We start from the raw sequence: 15,121 nt of genomic DNA on the forward strand, positions 1-15,121 counted from the left end.
AGGAACATTGGGGAACCAGCTAGTAGAAGGGAGCCATTCTCCTAGCCCACGAAACTCCTGTAGAACTGTTTTGTTTTGTTGGTGTGTCACAAAAAGCCTGGAACTTTATGGAACTTTTATTTTGAGACAACTTGACATCTTTGGGACACTTTACATCTAGGAGAAGGGAGTGATTCTCCTGGTTCACTGGCAGAACCACAACTTTATAATTGTTTGTTGTAGTGACAGGGATAGCATAGTAGCCTTTGTGACTGGGACGGTGCCTTTGATTTGGACTTACAGATTTCCTGATGAGTACCCGAGTTTCTTTAGTTTAGGTAGGGAAATCCATTAGAGTTAAGAACAGATAGGTCTATCGTTCTTTTGAATAAAGGTGTATAGCAATCACCATGGCACCACTTGGTCAGTCTCTTCATTCTTTGTCTCCACAATTCCCATAATGGTATACCCAGCACCTTACAGCTCCCGGAGCTTGATGCTCAACTCCAGGTTGATGCATTAATTTATTGCCGGGATTATGCATTCAGGCATCATAGGGACATAACATGTACCGGTACCAGGTTTTCAGTAGCTTACAAGATGCAGTGTTTGCTGATAAACTGTAATTTCCTCTCCAGAATGGGGCCTTTTAAGTGGGGAGGAAAGGTAGGAGGTGGGAAAACAATTCCAAAAAGATGTTGGAGAGGTAGTATTCAAACCAGCTCCCACGTATGTTACTCATTCAGTGGGCAATGCCGTAGCCACTTGCCAATCCAATGTTATGAAGGTGAAACCCACAGAAGTGTACATCAGCAAGAAGACATTAAGCTATGTAACCATGCATGCAACTTTGGGAAATCTTTATGCATGGGGTGTGGTTTCTGTCTAGCGCCACACCATGGAAATAGTAGAGCCGTGCATTTAGCTACTCTTTAGGGATATTGGCAATAGGGTAAAAAGAAATGAGGCAGCTGTCATTTGAAGAGACAATGGGCCATGTGTCAGGTTAGAGGGTGCATTGTATGCTAGGCAATATTTTAGCTCTCGAGCGCAGGTTCTGTAGCAGAATCAGTGTTTGGGTCATTAAGTGAAGCAGTGTTGGGAATGGCAATCCCGGTTTCTATGATGGCCATGACCACAATCTAGGTATTTGTGGGAGTCAAAGTGGTCAGAGAATAAGGATGTCTTCTTTGAAAGTGATTGGGCACTCTGTATACCAAGGGTAAGAGTGGGAGGAGTTGGCGGAAGGAGAGAGCAGAGTTTGAGAGGGCTGGCGAGGAGAATAGATCAGGTTGGAGTGTGATTGATGGCACTGCCTTTTGAGGGTGATGGGACAGGTAGAATGATGGGGGTCTGCTAGTGAGGGAAGTAGTACAGGGTGTTCTGTCAGATTGGGCCTAGAGACTAGGGGAAAATGAGTAAGTAGGGCGCTTTGAGTAATAGAATGATAATTGTGTAATGCATGGTGTTTGGAGGAAGTGGATTGGCAGAAGTGCACTAGTAGGGCCGCAAACAACACAAATATAAAACGGGGGTCAACTAGTGAACAAAATGCAATACACACAGGGCCACTCAAATCAATTTGCAATGTTCAGTACTACTTGTGATGAATATGCAGGATACAGAGCATTGTGTGACCAAAGTGCAAGATGCAGAGCCACTGAGGCCAATGTGCAGGATACTAGGCCACCAGAGGCCGGTGTGTAGCATACAGTGCCACTAGGAACCAATCTGCAAGATACAAGGACTTTGGCAGTTAAGCATTTAGATACAAGTTTGGTTACCATGCTTGGAAACAGCAGAGTTTCTGGGAAGGGATAACGGGGACCATTATGGGGAGAAGGAAGAGTGCAGGTCAAGCACACTCTGATTAATACCCTTTGCCAATCTGACATTCAACAGGCTGAACATAGTTACCCCTTGAATAGGAAAAGGTGAGACCTGGTCGCATGGGTCATGTGGTCAACCACAGACTTTAGCACTGGGAGCAGGGATAGTAAGTTCAAACGGTGGAGTCTCGACTAGGTCTGTTTCTGCAAAGTCGGGAAAGTGTGATGAATCCTGCAGACTCCTCACAGAATCTCAGCCTAAAGTCTCCTCCCATGTTGCCACGGGAAGGCAGCCCCTACCTGATCCAGATCCTGGGGATGGTATTAGCCATGTGGATCACATGGGAGGAGAAGGCCATCAAGGGAATCTGAGGGCTCCATCAGGGAGAACGTGATATTCATCATCTCCTGAGAGGGAGAATTCCCTAATACCTGATTATCTGATTGCTTGTTGTCATTGTAATATTTATCCTGACATACTTCCTTTAAACATAAAGAGTGAAACCCTCTTTTGATAAACATCAAAGTAAAAATCAAGGAATTAATACTACTTGTGGTTTTAATAACTCTACATTTTATTCGAGTTGTGAGGTCAAAAAACAATCATTGACTTATTTTAAAACGTACCTTAAATGTACATCTTGTGAGTCATTAGAACAAAGCCAATTGAAGAAGCCTAAAATAAAACCGAACATTGGGGTCTTTAAGTTCCATAATACTCTAGGTACTGGGACGAGGAAGAGGGGCTCAAAGGTTCAGAATTGAAGTAGGCAGTTTAGTTGTTCTGATGGCCAACATCTGAGCGGGAACTTTACATATATAAGGCCCTTTAGGTGCAAACCATCAGGTGAAGCAGAATGAGTAAAAGTCAGTTGAAGCAGCAGAGGTGAGAGAAAGCTGCAGGAGACGGAGCCTCTGCTGTTGTGGAAGCAGGACGCTGTGTCAAACGTGTGGCCGAGTTCGGGAAACCTGCAGAGTACAGAGAGTGCGCAGCAGGAATCGGTGTAGAAGCTAGCTGCCGGAGGGAGAGAGATGCGCAAGACCAGCGAGTTGGCCTTACTTGGGTAACCCCAGGACACTCCAGAATCGACCACAGGCTCAATCTGTCAGATTTGAATATGGAACTAATGAGTTGAAGCCAATTAAGCGCAATCCTTATTATTAAGAGAGTGAAAGGAAACATTATATCCACCATTGTGCAAGACAAAGGGGGACCATATTGAAGCAGAGCGAAACAGAATATTGTAACCACCATTGTCCAAGCCAAAAGGGGACAATATTGAAACAGAGTGAAACAGAATATTGGAACCACCATTGTCCAAACGAAAAGGGGGCAATATTGAAGCAAAGTAAAATAGAATATTCTAACCTCCATTACCAAAGACAACAGGGAAGAATATTCAAACAAAATGAATGGGATTTGCAGAAAGGAAGTAATTAAAGTTGCCCTCTTTGTTGCCAATTATCAAGGGGTGAGGAACATATTTTGGCAGTGCCTGTCGGCACAAATGCATCGTCAATAATGAAGCAGCTGTTGATGTAGCTTTCCCGATTGCAGATTAAAATTGTGGAAAGTTGGACGTTGGCCTTACCACTTGGTACTGATTGTAGGAGTTTCATCCTGGCAGGCGAGTAGACCAGAAAACGGACATTTAGTGTTTAGTCCTGTCAGGCGAGTGGACCAGGAAGAAAAGAAGTTACACTGCTGCAGTGTGGTAAGGTTGCGGCAGAACGAAAGTGGCTCTTGCCCGTGTGCACTTTTGTTGAACTGTTTTGAAAGCATCCTGTCAAAAACGTGCTGCAAAAGAAGAACTCTTTTTGGCTTATTTAGCAACAGTTCATGGACATTTTGACCATTGTCTTGAGAAGTGAGAAAGCCTATGTTACAAAAAGACTGTTGTGTTGCCAAGTTATAATCAAATGGAATTAACAGAACTTTATGTCCTATTTTGAAGGGAAAATTGGCCATTGAAAACAGAACTTTGTGTCATACTTTGAGTGGAACTTGGCCATTACAAGCCCTTTCTTACTTTTTTGACATTTTGTTGGAAGCATCCTGGTTTGATCCAGGGGAAGGGAATTCAACTCTGGATACAAGGATTTGTGTTTGTAAATTCTCTTTGTGCATCTAAATGTTCTTTTGTGAAGTTTGATCAGACCGATAACCCTTTTATGATTGTGTTGTATGTATGAATCTAAGGGACAGAGATTTTTGGACATTAGGTCAGTTTTCCTTAGCTTTAGGTTTGTTCGGTTAAGGAATGCTAGGGGTTTATCCCACCTTTACTGTTCAATAAAATGGCTAATTGTGAGAAAACTATATCGACTTGCCATTCTCGCATTTCTGACCCCTGACACTGGGGCTGCATATTGTTTACTGATCGTCTCCAGGTACCCCTAGCTGGATGATGGAAGGGTCCAGAAGCTCTGGTGTTATGAGGGCAATGTGTTTAACCACTGCCACCCTTACAAGTGTCTATTCCTTCTGGATATGGATTACACTATATTTTCTTGTTAGGATAGCCATCAGTGCCTTAAATTCCTTCAGAACTATAGCCCAACCGACTCTGTACACTGTCTAATATTACACTTGAATATGCACATCTTAGTATGGCACACGTGAATGGACTGCACATCTCAGAATATTACATCTATTTGTACTGACTCCCACTCATGGGCTTCCTTTTATTTTACATGTGATATGTGTCCGACACATTAAGTATTTAGAGACCAACATCGTCCTAACATGCTTTTATTGTTTATTTTAATTTCACATTGAATGTTATTGTTTTTATCTTTTCCTCAGGTGGTTTTTCGCAAATGTATGCATGTGTCTGTGACTGGCTTGGTTTACCATACAGGGAAGAAGTACAGTGGGTATGTATATGGACTGTTATTAAAGGGTTAAAATGGACAATATTCAAAAGGAAATTGTATGAAATGAATGACGAGATTAAAACAAGGATCCCGCAGTTTCTCTCCAGTGGATGCTCAGATGGTATAATCACATTTTGAAAATGTCACTTCCTCAAAAGATGTATGTGCTGTTTAGCCATTCATAACCATCTTGTGCAGCCTCGAGTTAGCTCTTTATCAGCCTCAACCTCTAACATGCACTCTGGCTACGCCTCCCGTCCCTACTATGCCTCACCTGTCATTTGCTTTCTCACTCTGCCACCTTTCCCTTGTTCCTCTTTAGCCCTCTTATCCCTTACGCATCCTGTCATGTAGTTTTAGGTAGTCATGGCTTGCAATGTCACCAGCCATGTAACATGTCTCAGAAGGGTGCTCTTACATTAAAGCATCACTGATACTCTTTGATGCATAATTAAAACTGGGTGAAACAGTTACCCCGCAAGTAGGAAGGTGCTTTTTAATTCTTCAGATCAGGGTTCCTAACAAGCCTTTAAGATTCTAAGCATTATTTGTAGACATCAGTGGCGTGCGATTTTACCAGTAACGTTACCCCAGAAAATAGGCAGCCACTGTAGCGACTACATCTACAGGATACAAGACTGCCTGGGCCCATCAAGGGGGAGTCTAAGTTAAAAGGAGGGATTCTGCTGATGAATTCAAATTTAGAAAGTAAACCTTTCAGTATACCCAAAAAGCCCCTCAGATGCTACTATTTGGTACCCAAAATTGTAAAAACACTCAGCGGCTCATTCGAAAGGCTAGCGATCAATTTTTTGTTAAAAAGAGGGTATATAGTTTATGCCTTGGTTGTATACTCGCCCTCATATTACAGATTGCAGTGTTAACCGCTACCCCTAGCGCCTATTTAGTGAAGCGTAATGAACAGCCGATAAATTACCTTGTAACCGTGTGGCAACGCTTCGCTTTAGCTTCGATTTACACATCCATGTAAAACCTCTTAAAAGCACTTCATCCAACAATGCCATACCTTACAACTTGATTTACCTCCCACTATTAAACAGAACAAATGGCAGCCTTGGGACTCATCACTCCATTATTTACAAAGGACCTGATCTGCATTCCCCTGGGGGCATACCCAGGGATTCTGACTAACGTTAAGCAATGTATACATGTACTCCAAGCTACTGACATGCAGTTTCAACGAATAGTAGGAGAATGTAGTACTTACCATTTATTGATGACAACATGTATAATGCATACATATACATTATAGCACTTGGGTCACACACACGAGGGACAGAACGGTTTTATCCGGACCGACTCCTTTGCTCTCAAGCCGACTCACAAACATCAGCAGAGCACTCTTTCTAGAACATTTGATTTCCTTGTCCTCGTCATAGGTTTTAATTTCATGGATTTGTCATACATTTCAAAGGGATGTTTCACTTAATCGCCTCAATTGGCTAAATATTCGCTCCCAGTCTGGCGTGGGGAGTGGACCCTTACCCTCCAGCTCGCAGCATGGTCACTTGCAGTCTGAAGTCTTGACAAATGGTGTTTAGGACTTTTCTGAAGAGAGTCTGCATGCGAGCAGTCGGGACATAGTTTATTGTACATCAGTATAACAACAAGAGGCTTTGTTTCTATCCCTGGCTGTGAACAAGAAGACATGCATGACTATTGATTTGCTCCTTTTGCCGTGTTATTTTATTCAAATCCCAACTGCCAATTCAGTTATTCACTTGTAGAGAATACCTGTTAGTAATTGCGCACAAAGGAAATCTGATTTTCCTTTCAAAATGAAGTTGCCGGAGGTTATTTTGATGGTTACATCCACTTGAACAACCCAACGATGCCACCTAGTTTGGGGTGCAAATGTTATCTTTTCCATATTGTCTCATACATCTGACAACATGATCTGGAGTGACATTATAATGCTGACATTCAAAAGGACCTTCCTTGAAGTCATTACATTGGCTCACACTTTTGAGTATTCCATAGGTTAAGCCATATATCGTGATCTACATGTATAAGTTTGTCCATGCCTATCCATAGTTCATAAATAAAATAACATTTGATTTTCATATAAACCTGGATATCATCCTGACAAAGTTTTCACAACACCCTTCATGAAAAGTGAAATTAGTGCTTTGTAACTTGAATGCTAGGAGAGCTCTAAGTTTTTGCTTAGATCATGCCAGGGATGTGCCCACTTCAGACACTGCTCATTGACTACGGTGGCCATGACAAAGGAGAGGACCTTTGAAAGCCTTTATTGCTCATTACACTGTATTTTGTATAGTACATGGATTTTTGCCCATGGTCTCAGTTCCAAAGCTATGTCATTGTCTTTCGAAAGGCTCATTTATTTTGATGTCTTGCCAGGCAGCTTCTTGGGCTTAGACCCATGTTTTATTTAAGCATATACACAGACATAAGCGCTGAAGCAGTACTTTAGCTTTTTCTTTGGCTGAGCCTTTAAGATTTCCGAAGCTGCCCACCCCTCAGTTATAATTCAAATCCTTGGCAGGTTTTCTATTTAGAGAGAAGGCAAATGCAATAGACATTAAGCGAAGGAACACATTTCTGACCTAGTGATTTTTATGCTCTTATCGCCATGACCCCTTTTCTTAAGGACCCACCACTTTGGATTGTTCTTGGGGTATAAGAGGTATAGAAAGAAAGGGCAGTGCTCAATTGATATTTACAGGAACAGGCTTGAAGAAGGACACAGCTGCGCATGTGTTTTGCCTTTCCCTTTGGTTGTATCTGCTGTGGTAGGCTTTGAAGTGATCTCTCACAGGCATGGAGGTGTTGAAGGGTATTTTATTGTCAGTAACGACACCGCACAGCCACTAGCTCAAAATCTCTCCTCAACAACTATCTCAACCATCCCTAGGAGTACATGGGGTCCCTTCACATTCTAGAGTCAGAACCTGCGCAAATGACCTCATTCATCTTGACTGGACAGTAGGGTGGCCAGCATAACTATCATTAATAGATATGAGCAACACATTGGGTTAAAAAGTGCTGCGGGGTGTATCCGAAACACTAATTACTGTCCTACCCCTGAATGAAGTTAGAAAAGAATATAATAACTGTGCAAACTAATGGATAATGAGGAACTGGATAGCACCATTTTTCTTTCTGTGTACCATTCCATGCATCTTAATCCTAGACTCTCCAGTGTTGTCGTCATTTTCCACAAGCAACACCATGCATCAGCTACTACTCAGCAATTCTAAAAAGGTTCCATACGCTAACCCCCTTTTTACATGCATGGCATTTTGGTACAGTATTATAACTTTGATATGACCTGTAAACCTAGATATTCCTCTCTAAACACTGATGTCTATATTATTCCTTATTTTGTCCCTCACCTAGATGTCATACCTCCTTGTTTATCTACGCATTTATCATATAGATTCATGTAGACACTTTGCAATTTCACCATTAGTTCCTTCTATACTTCCGGGCACACTTTCTCACCGGAGAACTAGAATTCAGTTCACGTCCACACATAAGTTGGAATGAGGACAGAGCTTTCAATAAATTGGGGCCAGACTCTCCCTTCACAGCCATTTACTAAATGCATTTGAGAAATTCAAAACATTTTTTGACTGCTTGGTTGATCATTTCCCTTATGACCCTATTGTACAATTCTATCAATCAATTTCTCTCTGGATGGTAAATCAGAGTGAATTTCCACACAATACCACTGCTAACATCATACTTTGTGACTTCCCGCTTCTAAATTGGGGTCTGTTATCGCTCAGGCGCTCTTCTGGATCTCATTCACATCTAAAGACACTCTCCAGGAATTCCACTACCACTTTAGCTGTTACAGGTTCTATTCTTATCTTTGGCCATTTTGAGTAGTAATCCATCATAACCAACAATAATTGCAGCTTGTTAAACCCATTGTGTGGCCGAAATTGTAAAATCGCAAATGTCCCTAGGCTTCTTTGGGTATAGGCATAGAAGAACAATTTGGATGTCTTATAAGAATTTTAAACAGCAGTCCCTCACTTTTATTTCCAAAAATAAATCCACTTCTATACCTTTCGTTCTGGCATCAATTGCAAGTTTGACTGGTATGTAACCTGACACATTCCTTCATTTATACAGGCACAGTTATTAACACATTTACTGTAGAATTCAACTAGGCCCAGGAATGAGCACTCGTTATTCTTGGAAATGGAGTCATCCTGTATTGCTTGCATCAAGTCTTTCTTGCATTTATAAACCTTGGCATTTACGAGATGCCCCAAGTAGTCTACTTTGTGGCCACAAAATCCACATTTACTCGCTTCTATGGGTCATACCTTTACTACTTTTATTTTATTGTTACAAATCCATGGAATGCACCGCCCAGCCCAACAGGGATTAGGGAGGTGAGCCCACTCAGCCTAACACACCCTAGGTAACAGAGAAAATGGGATCCCACTGGGGGTGACCCCACTTAGACCACAGGCAATCCTTTACTAGGTATATTTGTTATCCTCTCTTGTCCCAGGTGGATAGTGGGCCTCATTATTATTATTATTTTTTATTTGTTTTGATCAAATTAGATCTTTACAAAATAATAAAAACCAAATTATTGCCAATTTAAGATCAACAATGAATTTGCAATTCTTTTATACAATTCTACCAACAGAAGACATGCCTTTAAAGAGGAAAGGAAGAAGCAAACAAATGAACAAGAAAGGAAAGCTTGCATTTCCCCAATAAAACAATGAAAGAGAAACAAAAGAAAGAACCTTCACCTCCTCCTCAGTTTTTGAATTCTACCATTAAATTTGACCACTTTTCTTTAAGAAACATTTGTCCCCGTCTGCCAAATGCCTGTCTGAGTCAGGCCAAGTTCTAAAAGAACCTGACCCACTGCAATCGTCAAGGCGGTGCTTTGCCCCGAGATCAAGCGATTCCAAAAGTTCTCTGAATGCAGACATTCCAAACTATGGACAAATTTTCCAAAGTACATAATTCTGGTTTCCCAAGTTCCTTCACATTCTAAGAGAAAATGGTGCAGATTTTGCTTATTTTGATTTGCACAGATTTTACAGAACGGTATTAAATTCTGGCTTTGTCTTCTGATATATAAAATCTTGCCTGTATGAATTAAATTTAGGTGCACCCTTAGAAATCTTGATTCGGTGCTTGGATGTTTTAGCAGATATTTAGGCAGTTCTCCAAGTTTTTTTCCCCTACTAGGAAACTGTTCTTTAGATTTACAAGCCTCATTTCCAACCCTGTTTTGATCCAGTCCATTATTTCCAGTTCTTTCTTTACTTTCGTGGGATTCTCTTTCAGGGTTTCTACAGATGAATCTGCTGCTGCCAGGTTGTTTTTAGGTTTCGTATCCAACTGCTGGAGAATCTTGGAGCTTTCCATTTGGAGATGACACTTGAAGTCTTCATAGAGGGAATTTTTTTTTGCGGGATTATCATTAGCCTGTAAAAAGATATCAGTCTCCAGGCTACTTGTTGCTGCAATGATTTCAGGCCGAGTTCGAATCTAAGGACCTGCATAGGAAGACAACTAGGCAGTCCCAGGGACCTCTTCCAAATCTGACCTTCCACATTTAGCCAGTCTATGTCCCAAAGCTTTGGTTGGGCCTCCAGTCCGTACAATATCACTGGTACTACTTTGGCGCTATAGTACTTTATTAATGGTTTGATAGTGAATTTGCACAGCTCGAGGAAGATGTTCGTCATCTGGGGTATTGTTCTCTCAACCTTAGATCTTATTTCTTGTTCCACTTTGCTGATTGAGGGTGAAGCAAACAACGTGTAGCCCAAGTAGACCAATTAATCTACCCTTGTAATCGCCTCACCTTCGAAAAACCATTTTCCAAAGTTGATTTGCTTTTTCAGATTTTTCAACACCATAATTTTGGACTTCCTCGGATTTACTTGTAGACCGTTAAGTTTGGCCTTGCTTTCAATATCCAACAACGCAATTGGCCTATAATTTTCAGGCTGGGATCTATCCCCCTCCCCCTTGAAAAATGGTATTATGACCGCTTGTTTCCAGGAAGGAGGAAAGCTTTTTGACTCTAGTATTTCCCTGTAGAGGGTATCAAGAAGGATCGCCCAGGTATTAACATTGTTCTTCAAAACCTGATAAGTTAACCCATTAGGGCCCGCTGCCTTAGATGTTGAGGCCCTCATGATCAGTTTTTCTATTAGTTTTAGGTCAAAATCAAGTTCCCACTTGCCATCATCCCGATGTTCTGCCAACGTGGTAGACATATTTTTAAAGTTTTCTGTCAAATAGTCTATCCATCTCTTTTCAGGGACCAAATTACATTGGATGTCGTTGCTGGCTGCTTTCTTTCCTTTACTGTTGATAATCGACCAGAAATTACCAGTGCTGTTGTCACGGAGAGCCTCCAACATCTGTTCATTATCTTGTTGGTGACGAAGGACCTTTCTTGCTCGTGACCATTGCTTGTATATTTTAATGAGCTTTTTCTCTTCTGTTTGAAGTTCCAATGGATTCATGAAAGACTTCTTCAACCGTCTAACTTCACGCCTTAAGGTCTTTTTTTGGATCCACGTCTCTTCATCAGATGAATGTTGATGATGAGTTTCTTTTCTCAGGGCTCCTACAATTGGGCGGTGCACCGACCAAATGGATGGCTTAAAGCAGTCAGGCTTGCAATTCTCTTTTATTTCTTCTAATGTGATGAGATTTAACTTCTCATTCAGATTACGTCCCTCTCTTTTGTATTTCACCAAAACCGCTTTACCATTCCTCAGTTGTAAGTCATGTGGATATATTTCGAGATGGATTTCCATTGGGCTCTTAATTTTAACTCTTAGCCGAGCATGATCATGTCCTTCTCCCCAAATTGCTTCCATAGATGTTTCCTTCATCTGTAGGTTTTCAGAGACGAAAACATAGTCTAATGTGGAAAACAAGTTTCCACGGGTCCATGTTGGTTTCGAATGACAATCGCCATCTGCAGCGCCATTTAACATAAAAAGGCCCCATGAGTTCAAATACTCTGTCCACTGTCTCAGAGATTTTTGCCCATTTTGCCGGGTTCTTCGTGTCTTGAGTCGTTATGCACTGACTATTTAAGTCCCCTCCCAAGATCACGCTGGTGTCTCCATGAAATAATGCGATCTTCTCCAAAACCATCGACAGCGACCAATGGAACTGCTCCATACTACATTGTACTGGGTTCCAGTATATGTTCACTACTACAAAGGAGAGAGGTCCCTGAGAGGACTGTAGCTTGGCTTCACAAGCCAGTATACCTTCCCTTCCATTGTGCAAAAGTGTAACATTATTACTGAAAGAGTTTTTAATCCCAAGCAACAGGCCACCCAACGGTCGTCCTTTGGATTTCTGACTTGCCGAAATTGTAAATATCGTGTACCCTTCTATTTCTATTGTGTGTGTATACCAAGTCTCCTGGAGTAGAATGTCATCAGAGTTTGAAAAAAGGTTTCTCTTTCTACTGCTGGCAGTGGAGGTCTTTGGTCCATGGGTGTTCCAACTTGTGATACGAATTTCATTATGCCTAAAAACTCTGCTGACTTAGCCCTAACTTCAGTAGGGCTTGTGTGAGAATGTCTGGGAGTACCGCTATGGTACTGGCCTTATTGTCTCCAGGATTTCCCCCATGAAATCCTTCTGGTTGATTTGAGCTTCCCATAGCTCTTAAACTTGATCCTTCGGGAGCAAGACTCTCCCTGTTTTTATCAATACGCACTTCACTTGGGGGCTTCTCAAAAATCAACAAGTTGATTTTTTCCAGTTCATTTTTGTTGCTTTTGATAGCTTTCCATGCTTTTTGTGATGAGAAACCCACCTCTACTATATTACTCACATTTCTGTTTGGAAACTTTACAAATTCCAAGTCTCCAGTGCCGAACAAGTAGAGGTTAGGGATTCTTTTAACATAGTCCAAAATAGCACTTCTGCATAATGATGTATGTTTTGGTATTTTATTTAGTGCTTTTAGCCAGAGCCTTGGAACAGCATATTCTTGTATTTCTAAGTCTTCCTCCAAAGATTGTTCAAATGAGTCCACTTCCAATTCAGCTGACTCTTTCTGATCTTTAACTTATACGGTATATATTTTTTTTCTTAATGTCTCGTTTTAAAAAGATTGCTGCAATTTTTATCGTTGCTTCTGTTGTTGCCTGTGATGTTTTGGGAAAACTTCCATTCTTAGTTCCCAAAAATATTGGAGCCCAGAGTGTGCCTTTCTGTGATGGACAGCTTGAGATTGATTTCATCCCTCCTTTCATTTCTCTCCTCCCAGTTGGACTTATGCTACTCGTAGCTCCTGTAGATGAGAGGTTTAATGGGGTTGCTTGATGATCTCTAGAATCTGTCTGAAGTCCAACACTTACACTCATGATCTTGACTTTTGCCGGACCTTGCGTATCAGTTTCCCCAGTGGGTTTCTGAGTTCCTTCTGTACTTTTTTTAACCGGACCGCGTTGGGGTTTCCCACTTTTTGCCTGAGGCCTCATTATAAGTTTACTGGTCCAGGAGTAACGGCGCCGGTAAGCTACTGGCGCCGTTGCTACCGGACCGGCAAACTATGAGTTCTGCTTGCGGGTGCCTTTTCCATTCACGAATGGTGTCGGTGCATCTGCCTTCCCCATTCCCATTGAGCCCCCCTGGGCTCAATGGGAATGGGGAAGAATATTTTCCCTTGCCCACAAATGGGCAATTACCGGGTCCGACAAGGCTGTAATGACCTGGTAATTGCCCATTCGTGGGCGTCGTGAAAAAAATGATACCGGCGGCGGCCGGCTACCGCCAGTATAATAATGAGGCCCAGTGTCTTTATGTGTTATGTGGGAATTACACAAGATAATTCTGTGCATAGTCATACTGAAGTAGTTGATGTGGTTTCTAACCCTATATCTCCAATTTTGAATTTGGAATAAAGCCCCAGAACATTGGAATGCTTCCTATCCTTACTGGAAGGAACAGAAAAGGCCTGTGAATATGACACACAGGGGAGGAGAGCAGGAGAGAGAATTAGAAGTCTGCGAGGCATATAAAGAGGAGGGTCCGTCTCTCTTCGAGGCAGAGCTAGCAAGGAGCACAGAGGAACGAGGAAGCCTGTGGATCGCTGCTACCTGGAGAGTGCCCGGGAGCTGGAAAAGCTTGGGCTCGCCGCCAAAAGAAGAGATGCGTCCACAAAAAGAGTGGTTCACTGGCTCCTGCTATACCCGATGGCAAAGTCCCTTGCCGAACCAGCGTCAGCCACTGAAGCCTGCGCAATGACCCAGAGGGCCGAAGAGAAACCAGAACTGCGCTGATGCCTGCGCTGAGGAATCCACTTTCCTTGAAGGACGCAGGTACAGTAAACCAGGTACGTGGAACGTCCAAAGAGGCGGGAGGAGAGCAAACAGGCCGAGGAATCCACTTTTCCAGAAGGATGTAGCTACAGTAAACCAGGTACGCAGTATGTCCTGGGAGGCGGAAGGCCGGTGAACAGGCCTGGCAATACCCAAGTGGGGGTGAGAGACTGAAGATCCCAAGAGGGGCTAAGAAACTGAAGAACCGAAAAGAAATTGAGGATCTCAGGAGGGGCTGAGAGAGCAGATAGCCCAAGAGACACAGAGAGAGCAAAGAGCCCAAGAAGGTTTGGAAGCTCAAGAGGGACTGAGAGGTAAACCCCTAGAGAGGCTGAAAGAACACATATTCCAAGAGTGAGGGTGAATCCTGAGAGCTCAGAGTGGGGTGAGAATCAGTCAGGCCAGAATGGGCCACAAAATAATTGTCCCCTGGAAGGGGTGTGAATGTTGATACCCCAGAAAGGGGTAGGAGTCAAAAGGGCACCAAACTAAGCCAGAAGAGGCACTGACATGAACGGTTTGGCATACTGGACTATATGATGAATGCTGTGGAGTCATCACTTATCCCCAGCCTAAATTCTCCTCTCATGTGGCAAGGGGAAGGCAGTCGCTACCTGATCCTGACCCTGGGGGTGGTATTGCAAAGGAGGATCATATGGGAGGAGATGGCTGTTGCGGAGATGTGATGACACCATCGGGAGAGACGTAGTATTCTTCCCTTTCAAAGGAAGAAGACCCTATAATTCCCAAAATCTTTATTGCTTGCTGTTACTTCAAAAAACCCTCTTTGTACGACTCAAAAACCTCTTCTTGCAAAACAATACACACCGAACACCATCTGCACATAATTCTCATTTGACATCCCCTGTCTATTTTTTTTTATTCGAACAAAGATCCAAAACAGCTCAGCTCTAAAAGCACTGATGTTCTTGTGGACTCCAACTCCACAAATCCTCAAGTACTGAGACGAGAAAGAGGAGGAAGGAAATAATGTGGATTGAAGGAGATTCCCAAACCAATTGGGCAGACTTGTTGTTATAATGAAAATCAGCTGCGCAGGACATTTAAACCTGGGGAATACCTTCCATTGACAAGTGGAGA

At 42.4% G+C, this 15,121-nt stretch overlaps 1 protein-coding gene across 1 annotated transcript in view; it reads left to right on the forward strand.

Moving 5' to 3' along the window:
- CARMIL1 (capping protein regulator and myosin 1 linker 1) overlaps window positions 1-15,121 on the forward strand; it is a 1,545,633-nt gene that overhangs the window by 683,106 nt on the left and 847,406 nt on the right. Inside the window, exon 7 of the mRNA XM_069613644.1 lies at window positions 4,615-4,685. Coding sequence (XP_069469745.1) covers window positions 4,615-4,685 — 71 coding nt within the window. The remainder of the gene's footprint in view (window positions 1-4,614; window positions 4,686-15,121) is intronic.

This window comes from Ambystoma mexicanum, chromosome 5p (genome assembly GCF_040938575.1).
Source record: "Ambystoma mexicanum isolate Mex_15411 chromosome 5p, UKY_AmexF1_1, whole genome shotgun sequence".
NCBI classification, from domain to species: Eukaryota; Metazoa; Chordata; class Amphibia; order Caudata; family Ambystomatidae; genus Ambystoma; species Ambystoma mexicanum.